The sequence below is a fragment of the Rana temporaria genome, chromosome 2 (assembly GCF_905171775.1).
Source record: "Rana temporaria chromosome 2, aRanTem1.1, whole genome shotgun sequence".
Lineage (NCBI taxonomy): Eukaryota > Metazoa > Chordata > Amphibia > Anura > Ranidae > Rana > Rana temporaria.
This window is the reverse complement of record NC_053490.1, coordinates 124,750,049-124,771,858: the sequence shown is the minus strand read 5'-3', so window position 1 is coordinate 124,771,858 and position 21,810 is coordinate 124,750,049. Positions and strand designations below refer to the sequence as shown.

The 21,810-nt window shown below is 43.9% G+C and overlaps 1 protein-coding gene across 1 annotated transcript; it reads left to right on the top strand.

The window, feature by feature from the left end:
- Nucleotides 1-829: 829 nt before the first annotated feature.
- On the top strand, nucleotides 830-21,619 carry LOC120929472 (inhibin beta C chain-like). The gene is made up of 3 exons (XM_040340926.1): nucleotides 830-938; nucleotides 9,801-9,887; nucleotides 21,245-21,619. Exons 1-3 carry the CDS (start codon nucleotides 845-847, stop codon nucleotides 21,592-21,594), a joined length of 531 nt encoding a protein of 176 aa, XP_040196860.1. The 5' UTR covers nucleotides 830-844; the 3' UTR covers nucleotides 21,595-21,619.
- The last annotated feature ends 191 nt before the right edge of the window (nucleotides 21,620-21,810 follow it).

The window sequence follows — 21,810 nt, the reverse complement described above, 5'->3', positions numbered from 1 at the left end:
TGATGATGTAATGATGATGATGCTGGTGGGGGGGCTTGCAATGAGGGGCTGATGATGTAATGATGAAGGTGGGCGGGGCTTGCAATGGTGAGGGGGAGTTGCAATGAGGGGCTGATGATGGTGAGGGGGGCTTGCAAAAGTGAAGGGGGGGTTGCAATGAGGGGCTGATGATGATGATGTAATGATGATTGGGGGGGCTTGCAATGATCTTGATCGGCTTGCAATTAATGATTGTGAGGGGGGGGCTTGTAATGAGGGGCTTACAATGATGATGGCGAGGGGGGGCTTGCAATGAGGGAGATGATGATGATGATGATGATGATGTAATGATGGTGAGGTGGGGGGGGGCTTGCAATGATCATGATCTGTTTGCAATTAATGATTGTGAGGGGGGGGCTTATAATGATGAAGGGGGAGGGTTGCAATGATCGTGAGGGGCTTGCAATGGTGAGGGGGGGGGGCTTAGGAAATTGTTCATAGTTGTTTTTTTTTTTTGTTTTTTTATAGTCCGGCCCTCTAACGGTCTGAGGGACAGTGAACCGGCCCCCTGTTTAAAAAGTTTGAGGACCCCTGCATTAAGGTATAAACTGTTTAGGCTTTAGAACCACTTTAAATATTGTAAATCCTTTAATTGAACCACTTTAAATACAGTCCAACTGTTACACTGACAAACAATAGACAGAAGGCAATGGAACAGTTGAAAGTATTAAAAGGGTTAACTGTGTTCATTTTAACTTTCCGAGTTCATAGAAGTGTGTACATTTGTTCTACAGCTTTTATTTATTTTTGGTTTTATTTGATGAAAAAAAGAAAGATAATAGAAACTTTGCACTTTTGGATTCTGATGCCTGCCAGTTTGAAAGAACACTGCTGTCTGAAAGGGAGAGAGGGAGAGGAGAAGAGGAGGACCTCTGCAGCAGATCATCTAAAACAGAGTGGTAAATATTTCTAAACAGCTTTATTTTTGTGTAGGATTAGTTTTTATAATATATCACTTTTTATCTTTTTATACAAGGGTTACATGTGCAAAGTTTTATTCTTAGTTAAGCAGCTCTCCGCCACCATATATCTTATAGTAACTATTTATTCCTAAGAAAACAAAATCTCTTGTTTGTTCAGACAGGAAAATATCAGATCTTGTCTTTTTGTAGGGACATGCCAATTGCACTGCCCACATGGCGATCATCCTAGACTGACGATTGACAGTTCTTTTGGATTAATCTATTGGTGTGTTTTAGAAATTTTATAAAAAAATCCCATGAAAAATCTTTTTTTTTTACCAAAATAAATATCTTATGATCTTTTTTTTTTTAACTGGAATTGATATTTGTTTTAAGAGTCATTGACCCAAAATTAAATGTATTTTTTAGTTCATGCTAGTAGGTTCACTCTGTCTTATAACCTTTGGGACTCTCATGATGAGATCTGCGTGCTTGAGTTCCTGGGTCTGTGCACCTACTGTGCCCATTATGAGGGATTTCCACTCTTTGATTATTATATACTAGGGAGACTGTAGCAGGAAGAGCTAGAAAAACAAAGGTGAACCAGAACGCTCAATACTCAGGTGGATAATAACGTAGAAGAATGTTAGAAAACAATGCTAGAAAATCTTGACGTTGAAATATCTGTTGTGGACATTCTAAATAACCAAATATATTTAAAAAGTAGTGGGACTGATTTAGCCCACCAGGCTCCACCTATACCTATATTGGTTTGACAAAACCTTTAAACCTGGTTGTTTACTGTATGTTTCACATTATTACATACTGTATATGGAACAGTGAAAGCAAAATGAATAAGAAAATAGCACAAATTATATTTATGCTTGGTGATTTGTATTGTTATATTACAGAGTCCTTATTAGGGGCGAGTTAAGTGATTTTGGCAATAATGATTTAGAAACAAAATTACGGATTATGTCATAGATGAAATTTCACCATAATTGCAACTCTCTGTTTTGCTCATTGAAGTGCTTTGTGAAATTTTCTTGAAAAAAAAAACAACTTTTCCTTTTTTTTTGTATTTAGCTGGTGTTGATTTATGTATTTATTTTTGTTGGGGTGTATGTAGAGAGAAATAAAGAACTAGAGCAAAACAGGACTTTAAACGTGTCAAAAACAACAACCATATAGAAAATTGAATAAAACATCATATTTTTTATTACATATCAAGTTTAAAATATACTTTAAAAACCATCACACAAATTTGCTACGTGGTTTCTGAGCAACAGTGCAGCAGCTTCAGCTCTAAATGTTTTATCGTATAGGCTTCTTCAGGAGTCTTATGAATGCTGCATATTGTTGGTACTACAGGTAGAAGAACAAACACGTCTTAAACAAATGACAGTGACATTCATATACGTGTCAGATATATCAAAATCATGACTTATTTCATTAAAGCGGAGTTCCACCCAAAAATGGAACTTCTGCTTTTTGTAACCCTCCTTCCCTCCGGTGTCACATTTGACATCTTTCAGGGGGAGGGGGAAGCAGATTCCTGTGTAATACAGGTATTTTGCTCCCACTTCCGGGAATAGATACCTGAGCCACCCCCGGGTATCTATGCCACTCCCCCCCCACAATGTCTTCTGGGAGACACACAGGTCCCAGAAGACAGCAGTGACCAGTGGGAATGCACAGCGCGAGCTGCGCATGCGCAGTAGGGAACCAGGAAGTGAAGTCGCAAGGCTTCACTTCCTGATTCCCTTACCGAAGAAGGCGGCGCCTCCACCCGAGAGCCGAGGGAGATATTGGCTTCGGGTGCTGACATCGTGGGCACCATGGACAGGTAAGTGTCTTTATTTTAAAAGTCAGCAGCTGCAGTATTTATAGCTGCTGACTTTAAAAAAAAAAATCAGCAGAACTCCTCTTTAAGTCAAGCAACAACTTATATACACTTTTCATTTTGGAGAGCCGGACCTGCATCAGGCTGCCACCCCTGAGGTGTTCATGACCATAGGAGGGATATCTGTGCCTATAATACATAAATGTAACCACATTTGCATATTGTATATACCATCATTGGTAATCCATATGAGGAAAAACCAACACTGTTAAATACCTTAATTGGGCTTGAGTATGTTTGTCACTTGTAGTTCGCTGGGGGATTATGTCAGATTCCAAACTGGGTACTGTGACATGAAGTCAGGTAAATCTGGGGTGTTGTCACAGACAGGAGATACATTTCTGCATTGTTTAGAAAATTCACCAATTACTATCAGGTGTCGGCTGCAGAGGTAGCCAGAAAGGTTTAAGGAAGTTGGATAGCTTCAGCTGTTCAGAATGAGAAAATTAAGGCCTCTATAAGTTGTCCAGAGGATTACTACTGAATGCTGCATCCTGAGGCTTGTTGAGTTTAGCAGAGCAGTGAGCTGAGGAAGACTTCTGAAGGTGAAGTGGTGGTTGATATTTTTGCTGTGTGATAAGAAAATCAAAAAGACTATCGTTTTCTGCTGGAAGACCAGCAGTGTCTGCCCAGCAGTAGGCTGTGCCAGACTCCATAGGTAGGTTACTGTGTTGTGAAGGTAGACGGCCCAAGTGGCCATGGTTTATTTTATGTTTTGTTTTGTTTATGCTGTTTGGATGCTTGCACTTGTTTCCAGCAATATGGAAGAATAAACCATAACCTTTTTTTCAACCACCCACGGCTGCCTCTCTGTATAATTCAGTGTGTAGTGAACACACTCAGTAGGTCACACACCCCCGCTACTGAGCTAACCCCTTAGGCCCCGTACACACGACAGAGGAACTCGACGTGCTTGGCACGTCGAGTTCCTCGTCGAGTTTTGGGATGAAGCCGCCGAGGAGCTCGGCGGGCCGGCTTCTCCCATAGAAGAGCGAGGACAACGAGAAAATAGAGAACATGTTCTCTATTTTCTCGTCGAGTTCCTCGGCGGCTCCATCGAGCCAAAACTGTACAGACGACAGAGATTCTCGGCAGAATCCAGGTTTTGACCGAGTTTCTCAGCGAATTCTGCCGAGAATCTCTGTCGTGTGTACGAGGCCTTACACATGGTGGAGAATGCGAGCAGTTAAAGTAAACCCAAAATGGAGGGGATACTGAAGCAGCTGGCTATAGCAAATGCAAATCAACAGCAGACAAATGCAGGTTTGCAGCGGAGCCTTGCAGCTCAACAACAAGCTCACCAAGAGAGCATTGCAGCTCAACAACAAGGTCACCAAGAGAGCATTGCAGGCTTGGAACAGAGACACCAGCAGCAAATGGAGGCCATCGTGAAACAGCTTCAGAGACAGCAGGCCGAGGTTGGGAGTCAGGCCAGTAACATACCGACTTTTCGGGTAAGCCACTTATTGCCAAAGAAGACTGCAGATGATGACCCTGAGATGTTTCTGACCACGTTTAAGAGAACAGCGGAAAAAGAGAGTTGGCCTAAAGAACAGTGGGCTGGACTAGTGGCCCCCCTATTATCTGGAGAAGCCCAAAAGGCATATTTTGATTTGGAGCTTGCAGATAAAAAAAACTATGATCGGTTAAAAGAGGAAATATTGGCACGTTTTGGTGTAACCTTGGCTGTCCGTGCTCAGCGGGTCCACAATTGGAGTTATCAGCTGAAGAAGCCACCTCGATCGCAGATGTATGACCTCATCCATTTGGCCAGGAAATGGCTGCATGCAGAAACTCTGTCCGGACCAAAAATTTTGGAGCGAGTAGTCATGGACAAATTTCTTAGGTCTCTTCCTAACACCCTGCAGAAATGGGTGAGCCATGGAGGTCCGGAAAACTGCAGACAAACTAGTAGACCTGGTCGAAAGGTGCCTAACAACAGAACATTTGTCCCTTTTCCCCAGAGATGCACAGACTTTTCACCCCAAGACCAGACCCTCCCCACCTATAGGTAAGACTGCATCAAAGGATGGGGGTGGAGAGAGGGACCAAAGAACAACTAGAGGTATTATCGGGACCACTGCTAGTGGTTGGCGAGAGCGGCCTGGAAGACCTATCCCCCAAGAGAGGACCAGAAGGTTGATTTGTTACCGTTGCCAGGAAGAGGGACATGTAGCAGCGGTTTGCCCAGCGGTTGATGAACCCATGCAGTGTGACTTTCTGACAGAGAGACGACAGTCCCTTTTTGCAACCACATGCACTGCAGTAAAGGGGAATGAGAAACCTTTATGTAGAATGTGCTTAGATGGTAAAGATGTTGTGGTATTGTTGGATTCAGGTAGCCTGGTCACCTTAGTGAAAAGTGATCTAGTGGTGGGAAAAACCTTACATCCTAGGAAAATGGCTGTAGTTTGTGTACATGGGGACACTCGAGAATATCCGGTGACTATGGTTTCCTTTGAAACCTCCCTCGGTAACTTGTGTCACCAAGTGGGTCTAGTTCCCAAACTGCCACATGACGCCATTGTGGGAAGGGATTTCCCAAAGTTCTGGGAACTCTGGGATTGCCCAGATTCCCCAGTAAGTGGTTCTTCTGAGCCTGAACCATCTACTCCAGAATCCTCTAACTGTGTTCTCCTGAGTTTCCGTTCTCAGTCTTAGCAGGGGAAACACCAGTCCCTAGGGAGGAGCCGGCTACCTCAGAAGAGGAACAGCGGCCGATAGGGTTTGATGACCTCAAGGTGCACAGAGAAAATGTTATCATTGAGCAATTGAGGGACCCCACATTGCTAAGAGCCCGGGAGAATGTAGTGAAGATAGATGGGGAGTTAGTTAACCCTGACGAGAGGGTTGCCCTCCCTTACTTCATTATTGAAAGGGACCTGTTATATCGAGTGTCACAGAGGATAGAGGACACCATTAAGCAACTGGTAGTGCCTAAACCGTACCGCAAGATGGTGTTGGAACTGGCCCATGGGCACATTCTTGGGGGACATTTGGAAGCAGAAAAAAAACGGGAGAGAATCACCCAGAGGTTTTATTGGCCTGGGATCACTAAGGAAGTGGAAGTGTACTGCTCTTCCTGTCCAGTGTGTCAGATTACTGCACCCATGCCACATTTCCGCAGTCAGTTGGTACCCCTGCCCATTATTGAGGTCCCTTTTGAGAGGATCGCCATGGACTTGGTTGGCCCCTTACTGAAGTCCACTAGAGGGCACCAGCACATCTTGGTAATAATGGACTATGCCACCCGTTACCCAGAAGCGATTCCTCCCAGACACACCTCTGCTAAAACCATTGCTAAAGAATTATTTCAGGTTTTTTAGCCGTGTGGGTCTCCCTAAGGAAATCCTAACTGACCAGGGCACCCCGTTTATGTCTAGGGTGACTAGAGAACTTTGTAAACTCCTGAAAGTGACCCAATTCCGTACATCAATATATCACCCTCAAACAGACGGGTTAGTGGAAAGGTTTAATAAAACCTTAAAGCAAATGTTGAGGAAGGTGGTGGATAAAGACGGAAAGAATTGGGATTATCTGCTCTCTTATCTGATGTTTGCCATAAGAGAGGTTCCCCAATCGTCCACAGGGTTCTCTCCGTTTGAGTTATTGTTTGGGAGGCACCCCCGGGGCCTAATGGACATTGCCAGGGAAACATGGGAGAGTGAGAGTTCCCCTCATCGAAGTGTGATTGAACATGTGGCACAAATGCAAGATAGAATTGCCCAAGTGATGCCGATTGTGAAGGTACATTTAGCCCAAGCCCAGTTGGCTCAACAAAGGATTTACAATCGTGGGGCCCATGTCCGTTCATTTGCACCTAGTGATAGGGTGTTGGTGCTGGTCCCCACGGTCGAAAGTAAATTCCTAGCCAAATGGCAGGGTCCCTATGAAGTGTTGGAGAAAATGGGGATCGGACCGATCTCCAAAATAGGGAAGAGAAGGAAAGTTCCCACCTGAGAGACCATCTCTTTTAACAAGGTAATATGCCAATTCCGCCATATTTAAAATAAAACATTTGCAGGTCAGGAACATAAAGATGAAGAGAAGGAACAAAAGGACAGAGAAAAAATATTAAGAAGGAGGAAAAAATGCCCTCTACTACAGATACAGTACATGCCACCATTAAAAAGGGCATTAAATATTAAGATGTCTCACACCAATGATCACCACCGGGAGAGGAGAACAGTGTAAAAAATGGTCCATCCAAGGCCAGAAGATAGGTCTAGTCAGGTATACCACGCTGTCCAAGGCATCCCCCAAGGGATGTTTCGGCAAGCTTTAATAACGCGACATCCAAGCTGGATGGGTTATGTCCCAGTTCAGATGTATGTTCTACCCATGGTGCCCAAATGGAGTTAAAACATTCTCCGTCATCTCTGCAGGTCGCCACCCAATCCTCTGCTTACTTAATCTCCTGCACTTTCCGAATCAGCTAGGAACATGAGTACGCTTCCAATAGACTGGGAGCAAGCGCCTAGCAGCATTCATGAGATGGGGCAAAACACTTTTCTTATATTGGCTTACTGCTTTTGGAGGGACGTGGAAAAGAAAGTGCAACGGAGAGAGGAATATTGAAGTCCAGTATGTCCTTTATCTGGGCTTTAATGTCTTCCCAAAAGGGTCTGACCATTGGTGATAGAAAAAAGAAACAGGGTGGAGTCCCCCTGAAAAGGAAGTCACAGGTGGACCGAGCAGCTAAAATAAGGAAATTTTATTGCACAAAAATGATCAAAATACACATACAAAAACTGGGTACCCGCCACCAGCAGCTGAATAATATACCATATATACTCGCATATAAGCCGTATTGAATATAAGCCAAGGCACCTAATTTTACCTCAAAAAATGGTTAAGCGTAGTGACTCGAGTATAACCCTAGGGTGTCCATCTGCATGCCTCACTGTGCCTCACTTTGCCTTACTGTGTCCATGTGCATGCCTTACTGTGTCCATGCCTCACTGTGCCCATACCTCACTGTGCCCATGCCTCACTGTGCCCATGCCTCACTGTGTCCATGCCTCACTGTGCCCATGCCTCACTGTGTCCATGCCTCACTGTGCCCATGCTTTACTGTGTTCATGACTAGACTTATGTTTAACATGGGAGTTTATAGAAGGGGTGCTCGGCTTTGAAAAATCGGCCGTAGGTCCCCCAGACAGCAGACCTTGGAAAAATGTAGAGGAAGAGTGGGTCTATATATGTGCCGAATTTGGTTGGTACCGGGTCCCCAAAGTCTGGGAGATCAGGCGCAAAAAGGTGACTCGAGTATAAGCCGAGGGGGGCTTTTTCAGCACCAAAAAATGTGCTGAAAAACTCGGCTTATACTCGAGTATATACCGTAATTAAAAATAAGACAACGTTGTCTAATATTCACTTGAGCACACATTATATGCACAGATATTAGATATATCAGTATATGAGGCAGAGAGTGGAGGTGTGATAGGAACATAGGTCCTGGTAGCACTTACCTTCAAGATATGCTCATATCACCTCATATCACCTCATATCACCAACAAATCCCCAGTTGGGGAGTAGAAAGTATATGCTGCAAGGACTAGAGGAAGTTGATCCAGGAGGCCAATAGTGGTGGAGAGCACTATTTGTAGAGAATAAACCAGTTGGTGGTAAACTCTGAATACATTGGCCTATGTGAGCCAAAAGCAGTCCTTAATTTAGCGTTGCTGATGCAAACCATGAACAAGGGTTGCTCAGTGAAACAGTCTGCGGGTTTGGATAGTAGCCACAGAACAGTGCTAAAGACACTGTACAGCTGGTGTTGGATCAATATAACGGTCTACTCACCCGACCGGAAAGCATGAGTCTCTCTAGTTCCTAGGCATCCCAGGTAACCCCATTTTGAAAGACTTGGTAAGAGATCTCTCACTGCCCAATCCTTGTCATTCCTGGTGCTCAAGTCTCGTTGGGAAATCCAGAGAGCGTGTGGCCACTGCAGGTCTAGTTGCTGTGTCACTGGAGCGCTGTAACGTGTATCACATTTGTTTTTGGATAGACCATTCTGGTTCCTTATTCAAAAATGATTCCCGCTGTCCTCAGCGTGTGCAGTGCACTTGTGCTGACGTAATGAGGTGCGTCATCCGTGACGCAATGAACGTCACTGCCGTGGTGTCGTAGCCGACATGTTTGGTCTTTATCAAGGATGGGAGGGCTCTAGACTAGCCGTCTATTTATACAGTTTGTTCACAGAGAGAACTTAATTGAAAATTACATATTCTAAGGCTACCACTAGATGGCAGCCTCCCAATTAAATACCACACAATAGAATTACTGCTAGACAGATAGGCTCATATAGAAGGCACAGTATATAGGATCAGGGAGATAGGTTAATAATGGTTTGAAAAACTGGATCAGGGCACAGAGGAAGAAACAGACCAAGGCATTTCAAACCAGCATCAACATAGTTTAATTAAAAGGACACATTCCTTAAATCATCCTCCAGAGACAGCCCATGAAGGCAAATCAAATCAAGGGAAAGGGAAATTCTTATTTTTGTCTTTAACCTTGTATTAGGAATGCTGGCCAACCCTATTTCCATACTTCCAAGAAAGGGCTGAAAGCTACATTCAGTATTCAAACCTAGAGGTACAAGAGTTTTAAGTCTAAAAATCCACATTTTCTCTTTTTGCAGCAAGATGGTATCAAAGTCACCTCTTCGTAATGGGAGATTTAAAGTATATATCCCCTTGACCTTAATACCGGCTGTGATGCCTCCATGGAAGTCTGCAAAGTGTAACGCTAGTGGGGACATATCCTCCTTCGTTCTTCTTGGTCTCCCCCTTGCCTATATTCTTTATGCTTCTTAGATGTTTACTGATGCAAATTCTGAGTTGTCTTTTAGTTTTCCCTATATAGTACTTCTTACAGGGACACTCCAGCATATAAATTACTCTGGAGGTTGCACAGTTTATAATGTTTTTTAATTTGAAACTCCACAGATCGATTTGCATTGCTGAAAATCATAGTTTTATCAACAAATTTACACATTTTGCAATGCCCACATGCGTACATACCTTTTAAAGGAGGTAGGTGAGTTAACCAGTTTTTTGCCCTTGTCCTAGTATATTCGGAATGAACTAGGGCATCTTTAAGGTTCCGAGCTCTTCTAGCAACCAGTTGGGGGTGGGGGCCTACAATGTCAATTAATGCAGAGGATTTAGTTAGGATTCCCCAGTGTTTTTGTAGAACACTCCTCACGTGTTCCCTTTGGGCCCCATATGTTGTAATTATCCTTAAAGGGGTTGTAAAGGTTTGTTTTTTATTTTCTAAATAGGTTACTTTAAGCTAGTGCATTGTTGGTTCACTTACCCTTTCCTTCAATTTCCCTTCTAAATGTTTTTTTTCTTTGTTTTCTTTGTCTGAATTTCTCACTTCCTGTTTCTCCTCAGTAAGGTGTTCAGTAAGCTGTTCTAAATGAATTTCCACCGCTCGGATGATGGTGGAAAGCTTACTGAAGAAAAACAGGAAGTGAGAAATTCAAACAAAGAAAAAAAACATTTAGAAGGAAAATCAAAGGAAAAGGTAAGTGAACCAACAATGCACTAGCTTAAAGGAACCAATTTAGAAAAAAAAGACAAACCTTTACAACCCCTTTAAGGGAGGATCCTTACATGTTGTCCTTAGAGTTCTCTGCTTCTTTACCAACAACTCCCTCCTATTCTTTGTCCAGGCTTTTTTCCAAGCCGTTTTGAGTATTTTATTGGGGTAACCTCTGTCCCTGAATATCCTAAGCATCTCGCCAGCTTCTTTGTGGAAGTCATCATCCCTGGAGCAGTTCCGATGCAACCAAAGAAACTGATTCACAGGGATTTCCCTAATCAGATGTTCTGGGTGGTGACTGGAAGACTGGAGGAGTGTGTTAGCGGTGGTGAGTTTTCTATAGGTACAAGTGGTTATTCTTTCTCCGACTATAGAAATTTGTAGATCAAGGAAAGTGATAGTGTTAGGGTCAATCACATAAGTCAACCTAATATTTCTTGCATTGTTATTTAGCATCGAAAGGAACTCAATGAGTTGCCACTCATCCCCCCTCACACCACCAAGATGTTGTTAATATACTGTACCTCAGCCAGGTAAGTACCCCACTGAGATACATCAGCAACTGGGAGATTTAGAGTAGTTAATCTACCTTTGGAGTTCCTTCATTAGGTTCGGCAATGAGACCAGGGGCTCCGTGAGGTGGAATAACACCTCATCAGCATAAACCGACAATTTATGCTCCGTATTCCCGACCGTCAACCCCTAATAAATGGGTTAGCCTGGATCGATCGCAGCAAGGGTTCTAGGATAAGCGCAAAATGTAGGGGTAAAAAGGGGCACCCCTGTCTCGTGCCAATCCAAATCAGGAACCTGGAAGAGAAAAGGCTGTTCACCTTGCCCTGGGGGCTGTTTACAAAGCCATAATCCATGTCATTATATGCGGACCTAACCCCAGAGTTTTCAGAACCACCCGCAAAAAGGACCAGTCCTCCCGGTCAAAGGCCTTTTCCACATCCGTAGATAAAATATGGTAAGCACTTGGCTCCAGGTGAGTGCAAGCCCAATAGATAGGGTGAATAGCCCTAAGGGAATTGTCTTGTGCTACAATTACAATTACAATTCGTGCTACCTAGAGCTCTACCTGCTGGATGCCTGCATATAAACCTAAAGAAAAAAATAATAAAATACATAAATAAAATAGTATGGTTTAGGAAGGGGGAGGGCATGTTCTTCCCCCTCTTTTCTAGCCTGCCAGGCTGCATGCATTGATAAGGGTCTGATATTAATTGTTGTTGGATCTATCACTTTTTATCTCGATTGCTCAGGACATCTCTTTTGCATGGTATCTCTCTTAAAAGTTATACCAGACATGAAGGGCCTGCATGAGGTGATAGTCCATCCGGGCTCTAGCTGACTGCAAGGTGCAGAAGTCCCAGTGCTTTGAGACCTGAGCAGGAACAGAACCAACTAGATGGGCTTAGATCTCCACCAACCCTGTTCAACCCTGAATTGCCGGGAGCCGACAATTCATTATAGCCGCAAGTTCGGTTTTAAATGATTTTTTTTCTTTCAGAAATGACACTTTGTGCAGGGACAGTTCTAAGTACTGGAAACATGCGCTATTTCACATGCTAACTTTACTTTACACCCCCCCTCCCCCCTAGGTACGAAATTCAAAGGAATATTTCACTTTTATTGTTTCACTTTTAGCATTCACTGCTCCCGAAAAAACTGCCCTTTTTAAAACTTTGTTTTGCATTGATACCTGTCCCCTGGGGCAGGACCCAGGTCCCCAAACACTTTTTAGGACAATAACTTGCATATTAGCCTTTAAAATTAGCACTTTGGATTTCAAATGTTCGAGTCCCATAGACTTTAACAGGGTTCTAAAGTTCACACGAACATTTGGTGTGTTCGCAAGTTCTGGTGCGGACCGAACAGGGGGGTGTTCGGCTCATCCCTAGTGCCTACAAGTTTACATCTACTGTAACAAACTATGCTTGAAATCTTTGAATTGCAATGCTGGGATAAATGGGCCAGATCCACAAAAACCTGGCGTAACTTAAAAAATCCCATTTAAGTTACACTGCCTTAAAGTTTCTACCTAAGTGCCTGATCCACAAAGCACTTATCTAGAAATTTCAGGCTGTGTAACTAAAATTCCGCCGGCGCAAGGCGTTCCTATTCAAATGGGGCGAGTCCCATTTAAATGAGGCGCGCTCCCGCGCCGGCCGTACTGCGCATGCGCAAAGTTACGTTACGCCGAGTTTTGAGGATCGCGACGGCTTAAAAAAGTTGCGTCGGGAAAAAAAAAAAATGACAGCGGCATGCATTCCTGAGGGAGAACTCCATGCCAATTTTCAAAGAAAAAACCGGCATGGGTTCCCCCCCCAGGAGCATACCAGGCCCTTAGGTCTGGCATGGGTTGTAAGGAGACCCCCCCACGCCGAAAAATTGACGTAGGGGGTCCCCCTACAATCCATACCAGACCCGTATCCAAAGCACGCTACCCGGCCGGCCAGGAAAGGAGTGGGGATGAGCGAGCGCCCCCCCCTCCTGAGCCGTGCCAGGCCGCGTGCCCTCAACATGGGGGGGTTGGGTGCTCTGGGGCAGGGGGGCGCACTGCGGGCCCCCCCACCCCAGAGCACCCTGTCCCCATGTTGATGAGGACAGGACCTCTTCCCGACAACCCTTGCCATTGGTTGTCGGGGTCTGCGGGCGGAGGCTTATCGGAATCTGGGAGTCCCCTCAAATAAGGGGGCCCCCAGATACCGGCCCCCCACCCTAAGTGAATGGATATGGGGTACATCGTACCCCTATCCATTCACCTGTAGGCAAAAAGTTAGTTAGTAAACACACAACACAAGGCTTTTTAAAATATTTTATTATTCTGCTCCGGATGCCCCCCCTGTCTTCGTTATTAGCTCAATTAGCAGGGGGGGCTTCTTCTTCCACTCTCCGGGGGTCTTCCACTCTCCGGGGGTCTTCTCCGCTCTACGGGGGGGCTTCTCCGGACTCCGGGGGGCTTCTTCCATCTTCTCCCCTCTTCCGCTGTTGACTCGGCGAACCCCGGTTCTTCTGCAGCTCTCCGGTGCCTTCTTCTTCAGCGCTGGCTGCCTGCTATGTTTGTGTGTTAGCTCGATTTCAAACAGGCAGCCAGCGCGGTCTTCTGTGACGTCAGGGTCTTGTCTTATGTTCTTCCGATGTTGCCTCGTCGCCTGTTGTCGCTGTAATGATGGAAGCGCGCCTTGCATCCCATTTATATAGGCATCACCGTCCCATCATGCTCCGGTAGGTACCCACGTGGTGGGTGCACGTGGGTAGGCACCCACCACGTGGGTACCTTCCGGAGCATGATGGGACGGTGATGCCTATATAAATGGGATGCAAGGCGCGCTTCCATCATTACAGCGACAACAGGCGACGAGGCAACATCGGAAGAAAGGAAGAGAAGACCCTGACGCCACAGAAGACCGCGCTGGCTCCCTGTTTGAAATCGAGCTAACACACAAACATAGCAGGCAGCCAGCGCTGAAGAAGAAGGCACCGGAGAGCTGCAGAAGAACCGGGGTTCGCCGAGTCAACAGCGGAAGAGGGGAGAAGATGGAAGAAGCCCCCCGGAGTCCGGAGAAGCCCCCCCGGAGAGCGGAGAAGACCCCCGGAGAGCGGAAGACCCCCGGAGAGTGGAAGACCCCCGGAGAGCGGAAGAAGAAGCCCCCCCTGCTAATTGAGCTAATAACGAAGACAGGGGGGGCATCCGGAGCAGAATAATAAAATATTTTAAAAAGCCTTGTGTTGTGTGTTTACTAACTAACTTTTTGCCTACAGGTGAATGGATAGGGGTACGATGTACCCCATATCCATTCACTTAGGGTGGGGGGCCGGTATCTGGGGGCCCCCTTATTTGAGGGGACTCCCAGATTCCGATAAGCCTCCGCCCGCAGACCCCGACAACCAATGGCAAGGGTTGTCGGGAAGAGGTCCTGTCCTCATCAACATGGGGACAGGGTGCTCTGGGGTGGGGGGGCCCGCAGTGCGCCCCCCTGCCCCAGAGCACCCAACCCCCCCATGTTGAGGGCATGCGGCCTGGCACGGCTCAGGAGGGGGGGGGGCGCTCGCTCGTCCCCACTCCCATTCCTGACCGGCCGGGTAGCGTGCTTTGGATACGGGTCTGGTATGGATTGTAGGGGGACCCCCTACGTCGATTTTTCGGCGTAGGGGGGGTCCCCTTACAACCCATACCAGACCTAAGGGCCTGGTATGCTCCTGGGGGGGAACCCATGCCGGTTTTGTTTTTACAAATTGCCGTGGAGTTCTCCCTCGGGAAAGCATACCAAATGCCGTCGCTGGAATGGGCTTTTACATGGTGTGACTAGTTTACACTTTGTAGAACCAGCCCTAATTTTACACTTGCAAAATAACACTTACGGCGCAAAAAGGAAGCTGGAAAGCTTTGTGGATCGCCTTAAGTGCTAATTTGCATACTAGAAACGGCATTTCGACTCGAAATGCCCCCAGCGGAGGATGCGGTACTGCATCCTAAGATTCGGCAGTGTAATTCAATTACACATGCCGGATCTTCTGCCTAACTTTGGAAAAAGCCTTTTGAGGATCGTTTCCAAAGTTACACACAGACTGAACAGCAGTTAAGTCGGAGTATCTCTTTTGTGGATCTGGCCCAATGTTCTTATGTGCCCCACCACTGTTTACAAATCTGCACACTTATAAATCCTTTTAAGGGTTAATATGTGTCTGCAACAACTGATTAATAGCTAACTATTTAAGGCTACATTCACACCAGCAATTTAAGTCAGTCTGAATTGTAGAGGCAGGAATCTCCTTTGCAGCTCTGAGCAGGTAGGTGCGGCTGCCGGTGCCATTCACTATAATGACAGGTTGCTAGCAACCGCAGCTATTCGCAGCTCTCTGCACAGCCAGTGATTACCTGTAGTGATCACTTCTGGATGCACTTGTGTTAGGTCTTTTCTTAGGCTAGCCATACATGTTATTATTTATAGAAATCAAAAGAAACAACTGCGCTAGGATACAAAGCTGATTAAATAATTGTAGCCTAAAGCTCTTGTTGTAAAGCAGCAACTAACCTGCAAACATAACAGTGAACGAATTGGAAAAAATATATATAGTTGCGCTAAATCCTAATCCACCCTTGAGAGGTAGTAATATGAGTACTTCCGCTAAAGAAGTATCGCATGTGCACATACAGTGTAAGAATATTATAAATGGTACAATGTATCATAAATGACCAATGAAAAAATAGTGAACAAATCAAATTCATAAATCACAAGTGTAAAAACAAAACATAAATGTAAATCACACAGTGAAAAAATTAATGGATGTCAACACTAAAGTGACCATGTATGGTATAAGTCCAAAGCAAAAAAAAGTCCATTAGTGACTTCAGTGAAAGAAAACACCCATGTGATAATCCAAACAGCTGGACTCTCTTGACAGAGTCTAGAGCCAAAGTGAAATCCGCCATAATGTGATAGCTAAACTGCTTACCAGAACCAATGGTCCTGTGGACCTGAACCAGAGTGTATGTAGTACCCAGCGGGCAAATAACAGCAACTGTATCTGCAGTATGGTAGACCATCAAGTAGACTCCACGGCTTTCATGCTCGTTGGTATGGTATATCATGCAAGGAAACAAATGCCTGACATAGTGTAAAACCAATGATGTTTATTTGATAAAATTAGTAAACAGTAAAAAAACTCACATTTTCATCGAAAAAAAACAGCCTTAAGCCTGTTGCGCCGGCCGGACGCAAACAGGCAAACCCGTCCGTATGGAGATCGAGCAGATGAGGGTGATGACGTCAGCAAAATGGTTGCGTATTAATGCTGCTCAATCTAAGTGTAGATAAATAAATAAATACAAAAGTGACTGGTGAATGGGATGATAAGCGCAATAAATGTATATATTTAATAATATAATGTAATAACAGCCTAGTGCTCAGATAAATGCTGCAATGGTGTGCAGTGAAGTGAATGTGAACACAACTGGGTGCTGAAGTAAAAGCTAATAGAAGCTAGCAAAATGAAACAGGTAATGGTAACATATCACAAAAGTCCCAATAATGAAATCACTTTGTGGATAAATGTGACAGTAGTAGTGCTGATAATGTTCTTTCTGTGTTCTTCTAAATGGATCTTCAAAGGAGTGGGCTCACAGAGCGCTTATCTTCCTGCAGTCAAAATAACGCCTTGGATGTTTGGGTCTCTGCTCCTGACGTTGAATGTGCACTGTGTGGCTCCCACAGATCCGATTTCTCCTGGCGTTTTATGATGTAGACTCGATCCTTCTTAGATGGACCAGGTCAGCCATCAGTGCCGTCAGTGCTCAGAACCTCCACGTTCCATAGGAAGCATCCGTCAGAACTTCCATCTTCACACCTTGTGTGCTTCTTTTTAGTTAAGACAATCCAAAGATTGCAGCCCCCAGGTCCAAGGATTGCAGGTAGCTTTGTTGCTTTGCAGAGTCCTATGGAGCCACCCTTATGTGCATGCTTCCGGAAGACAAAGGCTCAGTTCAGGGAAGCAACACACAGGAATCCTTGTTCTCCTCCGGGGACTGGGACAGACTGGGATGTACTGGGAAGGATCCAGGGATGGTGGGATTGTTTTTCCTCCTCCAGGGTGCTGATCTTCTCCCAGAGAACTTGCAGTCGGGCGATCAGGGTTTGCCTGTTTGCGTCCGGCCGGCGCAGCAGGCTTAAGGCTGGTCTTTTTCGATGAAAATGTGAGTTTTTTACTGTTTATTAATTTTATCAAATAAACATAATTGGTTTTACACTATGTGAGGCATTAATTTCCTTGCATGATATACCATATCATTGAGCATGAAAGCTGAGGAGTCTACCTGATGGTCTACCATACTGCGGTTACAGTTGCTGTTATTTGCCCGCTGGGTACTACATACACGCTGGTTCAGGTCCACAGGATCATTGGTTCTGGTAAGCAGTTTACCTATCACATGGTGGTGGATTTCACTTTGGCTCTAGACTCTGTCAAGAGAGTCCAGCTGTTTGGATTATCACATGGGTGTTTTCTTTCACTGAAGTCACTAATGGACTTTTTTTGCTTTGGACTTATACCATACACGGTCACTTTAGTGTTGACATCCATTAATCTTTTCACTGTGTGATTTACATTTATGTTTTGTTTTTTACACTTGTGATTTATGAATTTCGATTTGTTCACTATTTTTTCATTGGTCATTTATGGTTTATTGTACCATTTATAATATTCTTACACTGTATGTGCACATGCGATACTTCCTTAGCGGAAGTACTCATATCACTACCTCTCAAGGGTGGATTAGGATTTAGCGCAACTATACATGTTATTATTTCTCTTGTTCAGCCTGAAAATGTATACATTCCCCCATCAGCATCAAATTTGAATAGAGGAATCTCTCCTGCTGTCTATTGCAATGTGGCAGATTCTACTGATCTGAATGGCTTCAGCCACAGTTTGGCCCAGAATTTTCCACCTGGAGCCTTCAATTTTCAGATGAAACGTTGTTGAGACAGGAGGTGCCAATGGGGCCACTAAATGCAACATTTTGTGGCCCATTCAGCAGGAATCATCAACATACATTTGGCCAGCATTAGTTAAATGTACAGCAAATGACATAAATGTATTGATTTTATCAGTAACAGCTACAGTGGGTGTTTGGTAGCCTTCTGTGATCCAGGTCTGATTCACTGTATTAAAAGTAATCTTCTCTATTTCCCCCTGTTGTACTCAAGGCCCTCTCTGACATGAAGTGTTCAACAGAGAAGGGCTAGTGCCTCAAGTGGATATTGGGCCACCTCCTCCCAGTGATACATCCTTAACACCCATCAGAATGAAAATGTGTAAGTGTTTTAGTTAAAGCCTTACATACCCATGCTTACTTGCCCATGACTAGGGTGGCCTTAGTAGATAAAAATGAAAAGAAAAGTAATTAAACAAATCAAAAATTAAAAGAATAAAAAGTAAACCTGTAAATACTGTTTTACAAAAAAAAAAAAAAAGATGACAGCTGGGAAAATGTTAATGTGGGACATGCCCAATCCATGAACTAGAGGAAGGGGCTGTTTTTGCCAGCTGGTATGAAATCCGTTGAAGTGGCAAGCTGGCATGTAAATACTGGGAGTTTAAGGACACTTTTTTTCTGGTCAGGCAAAAACTTGGCATGGGAAAGGTTGTTACAGAAGGTGGTGGGGTGAGTGTTGGCTGCTTTGAGTTTCAAGGCTTCAGTGTGGGAAAAGGTGGTTAACCTTAAAATTGTAGCTAGAAGGTACTATCAAACTCCAAACATGTTTTTTCTTTATTAATAAACACAACTTTATTTATTGGTTTCAATAACCACGGCCTTGTTTATTGGTTTCAATAACTTCACATTAAAACGTACAACTTTAAATCATTCAACCAGCAGAATTATACCAATAACATTAACATAGCTTAGCCACTGAGACTTGAGCCATCATAACTTCAAACCATTGGGGGTTGAGAGGGGGAGCTTTTCCAAAAACTCTCTGAAGACTGGCAAAAAAATCCCCTAAGATAGCTTCTTATATAGGAACCTCTGCTGACCTAACCTGGCTGACCTTTTCAAAGCCACCAGAAGGCCACTCAGCAACAGACGCCAGCTGACCTATCAGGTTCCCCCAATAGAAACAAGCCCAGGGGGGAATTTAATACTAAAACAATGTGCAGCGCTAATAAAGTAATAACTGAAACAGTGATATGCAAATCACAACATATATACAGTATATAAAAAGTCCCAATAGTAAGACCAAGGTAAGGATAAAGTCCCTCGTGAAAAAGGTGAGTTTGAATCCTCTGCTGGTGAGCGTGACAACAGAATCCTCCACCACACACACACACAATGTGCTTACCAGAAAAGATGGACCTCTCTGTGGGAGAAGGTGATGTGAGCATGTATCCAATAAGGTATAATACCAAATGATCCAGGCAGCAGGAGTGTCTCCAAACAGTTGAGCAGCAAAACCAGGGTTGGCCTGCAGTGTCCGTGATCTCCACTAAAAGTAGCTGGGTGAAATCGCATTGGAATGCATGACTAAAAAAAGTAAAGGAAACGATCTAAATGGCCTCTGTATGTTTTTTTGAATAAAAGGAGGGGGACATATAAAAAGGTATATGCTGGTGGTAGCACAGGGATAAAACAAAAATATTGAACAAGCGTGGAAGCTGAATATATCAATCCAGCGGAGAGATGGCAGCAGGTGACATCTGTGCATAAGCTCCTCTTCCCATGGCAGCGGGTGACATCTGTGCATAAGCTCCTCTTCCCGTAGTTACGTCCTGGTTGGACTTCGTCAGCGGGGGGTTCTTCACCATGTATGATTCAGTGTGCTCTATTCTCCCCATATAACCTCTAAATCTACTTCTACCTCTCCTTTTAGGTTTGCTGTAATTTTGTTCATTATTTGGGGAAAGTTGGGTGCCCTATTGCCAAAGTGGTGTTGATTTTTACTGCTTTCTGTCCTTTCCCTTGACCCTAGAAATTTCCTCTCAGCCAACGTCTGAGAGTGCTGGCTGTAGTGTTCTGGTGGGAGCATCCCCTTATCAGAACAGAATAGCACAACAGGGGAGATTGCTGAACTAACATCAGATTGTAACTACATCAGCTTCCACCTGAGCCGTCATTTTTTTCTCGTTCCACCTGCAGGTAGTAGTGTGTACGAGGCTTAAGAGAGGAACACATGGGGGGGGTGGTTATATTATAGCATTTTAAGCAACTCCAGATGATGCTGATGCCTTCTGGAGCTGTACTGTTAAGCCACTGTATAACACAAAATCTACCTAATCTCTCCTCTTTATATTACAGCCTATTCAAGTTGCTTACATACTGTAAATACAATCTAGCCACTGTACAATATTTGTGGCTATTGAACCTTGAAAAATACACACATATTTATTTCAGGATACAACTTGCCTTATCTCCCCCTCTCATTTTAAACCTCAACTAATCTCCTAAACATACTCTACAGCCACTGAACAATATTTGTGGCCTTTGTCTCACAGATAATACACTCTATTTAATTTTTTTTTTGCAAGATACAACCTGCCTGGTCTCATTTCATTTTCTGCCTGTTTAAGTGATGTGTACTGTCCTGATGCTAGGGATAGTAGGGGGTTTGGGTTGTTTTGAAGTGTTTTTGTGTACTCTGTTTTGACATTTTATTAAATGTTTAAGACAATATAGTGTGGTACTGTGAGAAAAGAAAAGATACTCACAAACAGTATTATCAAATTGTTGTGCTGTTGGACAATTTGTATGACGTTGAGGACTTTAGCTTTATTTTTATGAGAGTACATTTTCTGTTGAAACTGCTATTCCACTAGTCAGATCAGGCTTATTACTGCTTTCTTCCAAGATGAAATTATTTAGATTGGGTAGCTGCTAAAGTATTTAAGCATAGCTAAATGTAAAAGTAAAAAAAAATCAAATATACTTCCAATATATGTCATACCAAAACATGGTGTCACTGACAAAATTTTTTTACTGTTCTGTAACACCACAAAAAAATATCTCCCAAGCATGCAAATTAAAGGATTGCGGTTACTTTAATGTCACTTCAGAAGTTGCACCCTCTCTCCACTTTACGGTATTTACATTTTTTATTTTTTTAAGGTAATTATCCACCATGCCTTTTTGACAATGGCTTGTTTAGTAGTCCTACAAATTGACAGAATTTAGAATTGAGATTCCTCCCAACAGACTTCCATACGGTTTGCAGCCAAGTTCGGGTTCTGTGGATTTCAAGTCGGATTCGATGAACCCTCTGCAAATCAAACCCAGCAGATTCACTCATCCCTGGTTTTGTATTCATTTACCTGTATTCTGTTTGGCTTTTTTTCTTCACTGCAGATAACATCATGACAGTTGGAATTATTTTGCCTCTCTTGCTGGCATCACTGACAGAATTGTCCTGCTCATCATGCAGAGTATTCACCCAGACCATAGAAAAGGCTGAAAAAGAAATACTCCTGGAAATAGCCAAACAGAACCTCCTGAAAAAACTTCACTTACATCATCGGCCAAACATCTCAAACACAATCTCCAAGGATAATCTGGAACAGGCTCTGCAGCAGCTAGGAATTAACGCTGATAAGGACCTGTCAATAGATTTGCAGGCAGAAAATGATGTGGAAGACAAAGAAGACCATGATCAAAGTTATGAAGTTATCAGCTTTGCTGGAATAGGTAAGTTTTATTGAAGTGGTATACTGTATCTCATACCAACTAATCAGCTTTTAACTCTCATCAGTTAGGATCTTGAACATGCCCATACAATTGGACTCTTCCCAATCAAACAAGGCCCAAGTCACACTAGCACTCCTGTAGCTAGTGAAAACTCCCCAGAGGCAAGATTGCAAAAGCTACACAGATAATACTAGCCTATTTGCATGTATTACTCCCTTACTGACTGGCTG

Excerpts from the sequence above, each read along its gene's own strand:
- LOC120929472 (XM_040340926.1), top strand. The coding sequence starts at position 845 with ATGCCTGCCAGTTTGAAAGAACACTGCTGTCTGAAAGGGAGAGAGGGA. Across the intron at positions 939-9,800 it reads AGATCATCTAAAACAGAGTG|ATCGATTTGCATTGCTGAAA; the intron begins GTAAATATTTCT and ends GAAACTCCACAG. Across the intron at positions 9,888-21,244 it reads GTACATACCTTTTAAAGGAG|ATAACATCATGACAGTTGGA; the intron begins GTAGGTGAGTTA and ends TCTTCACTGCAG.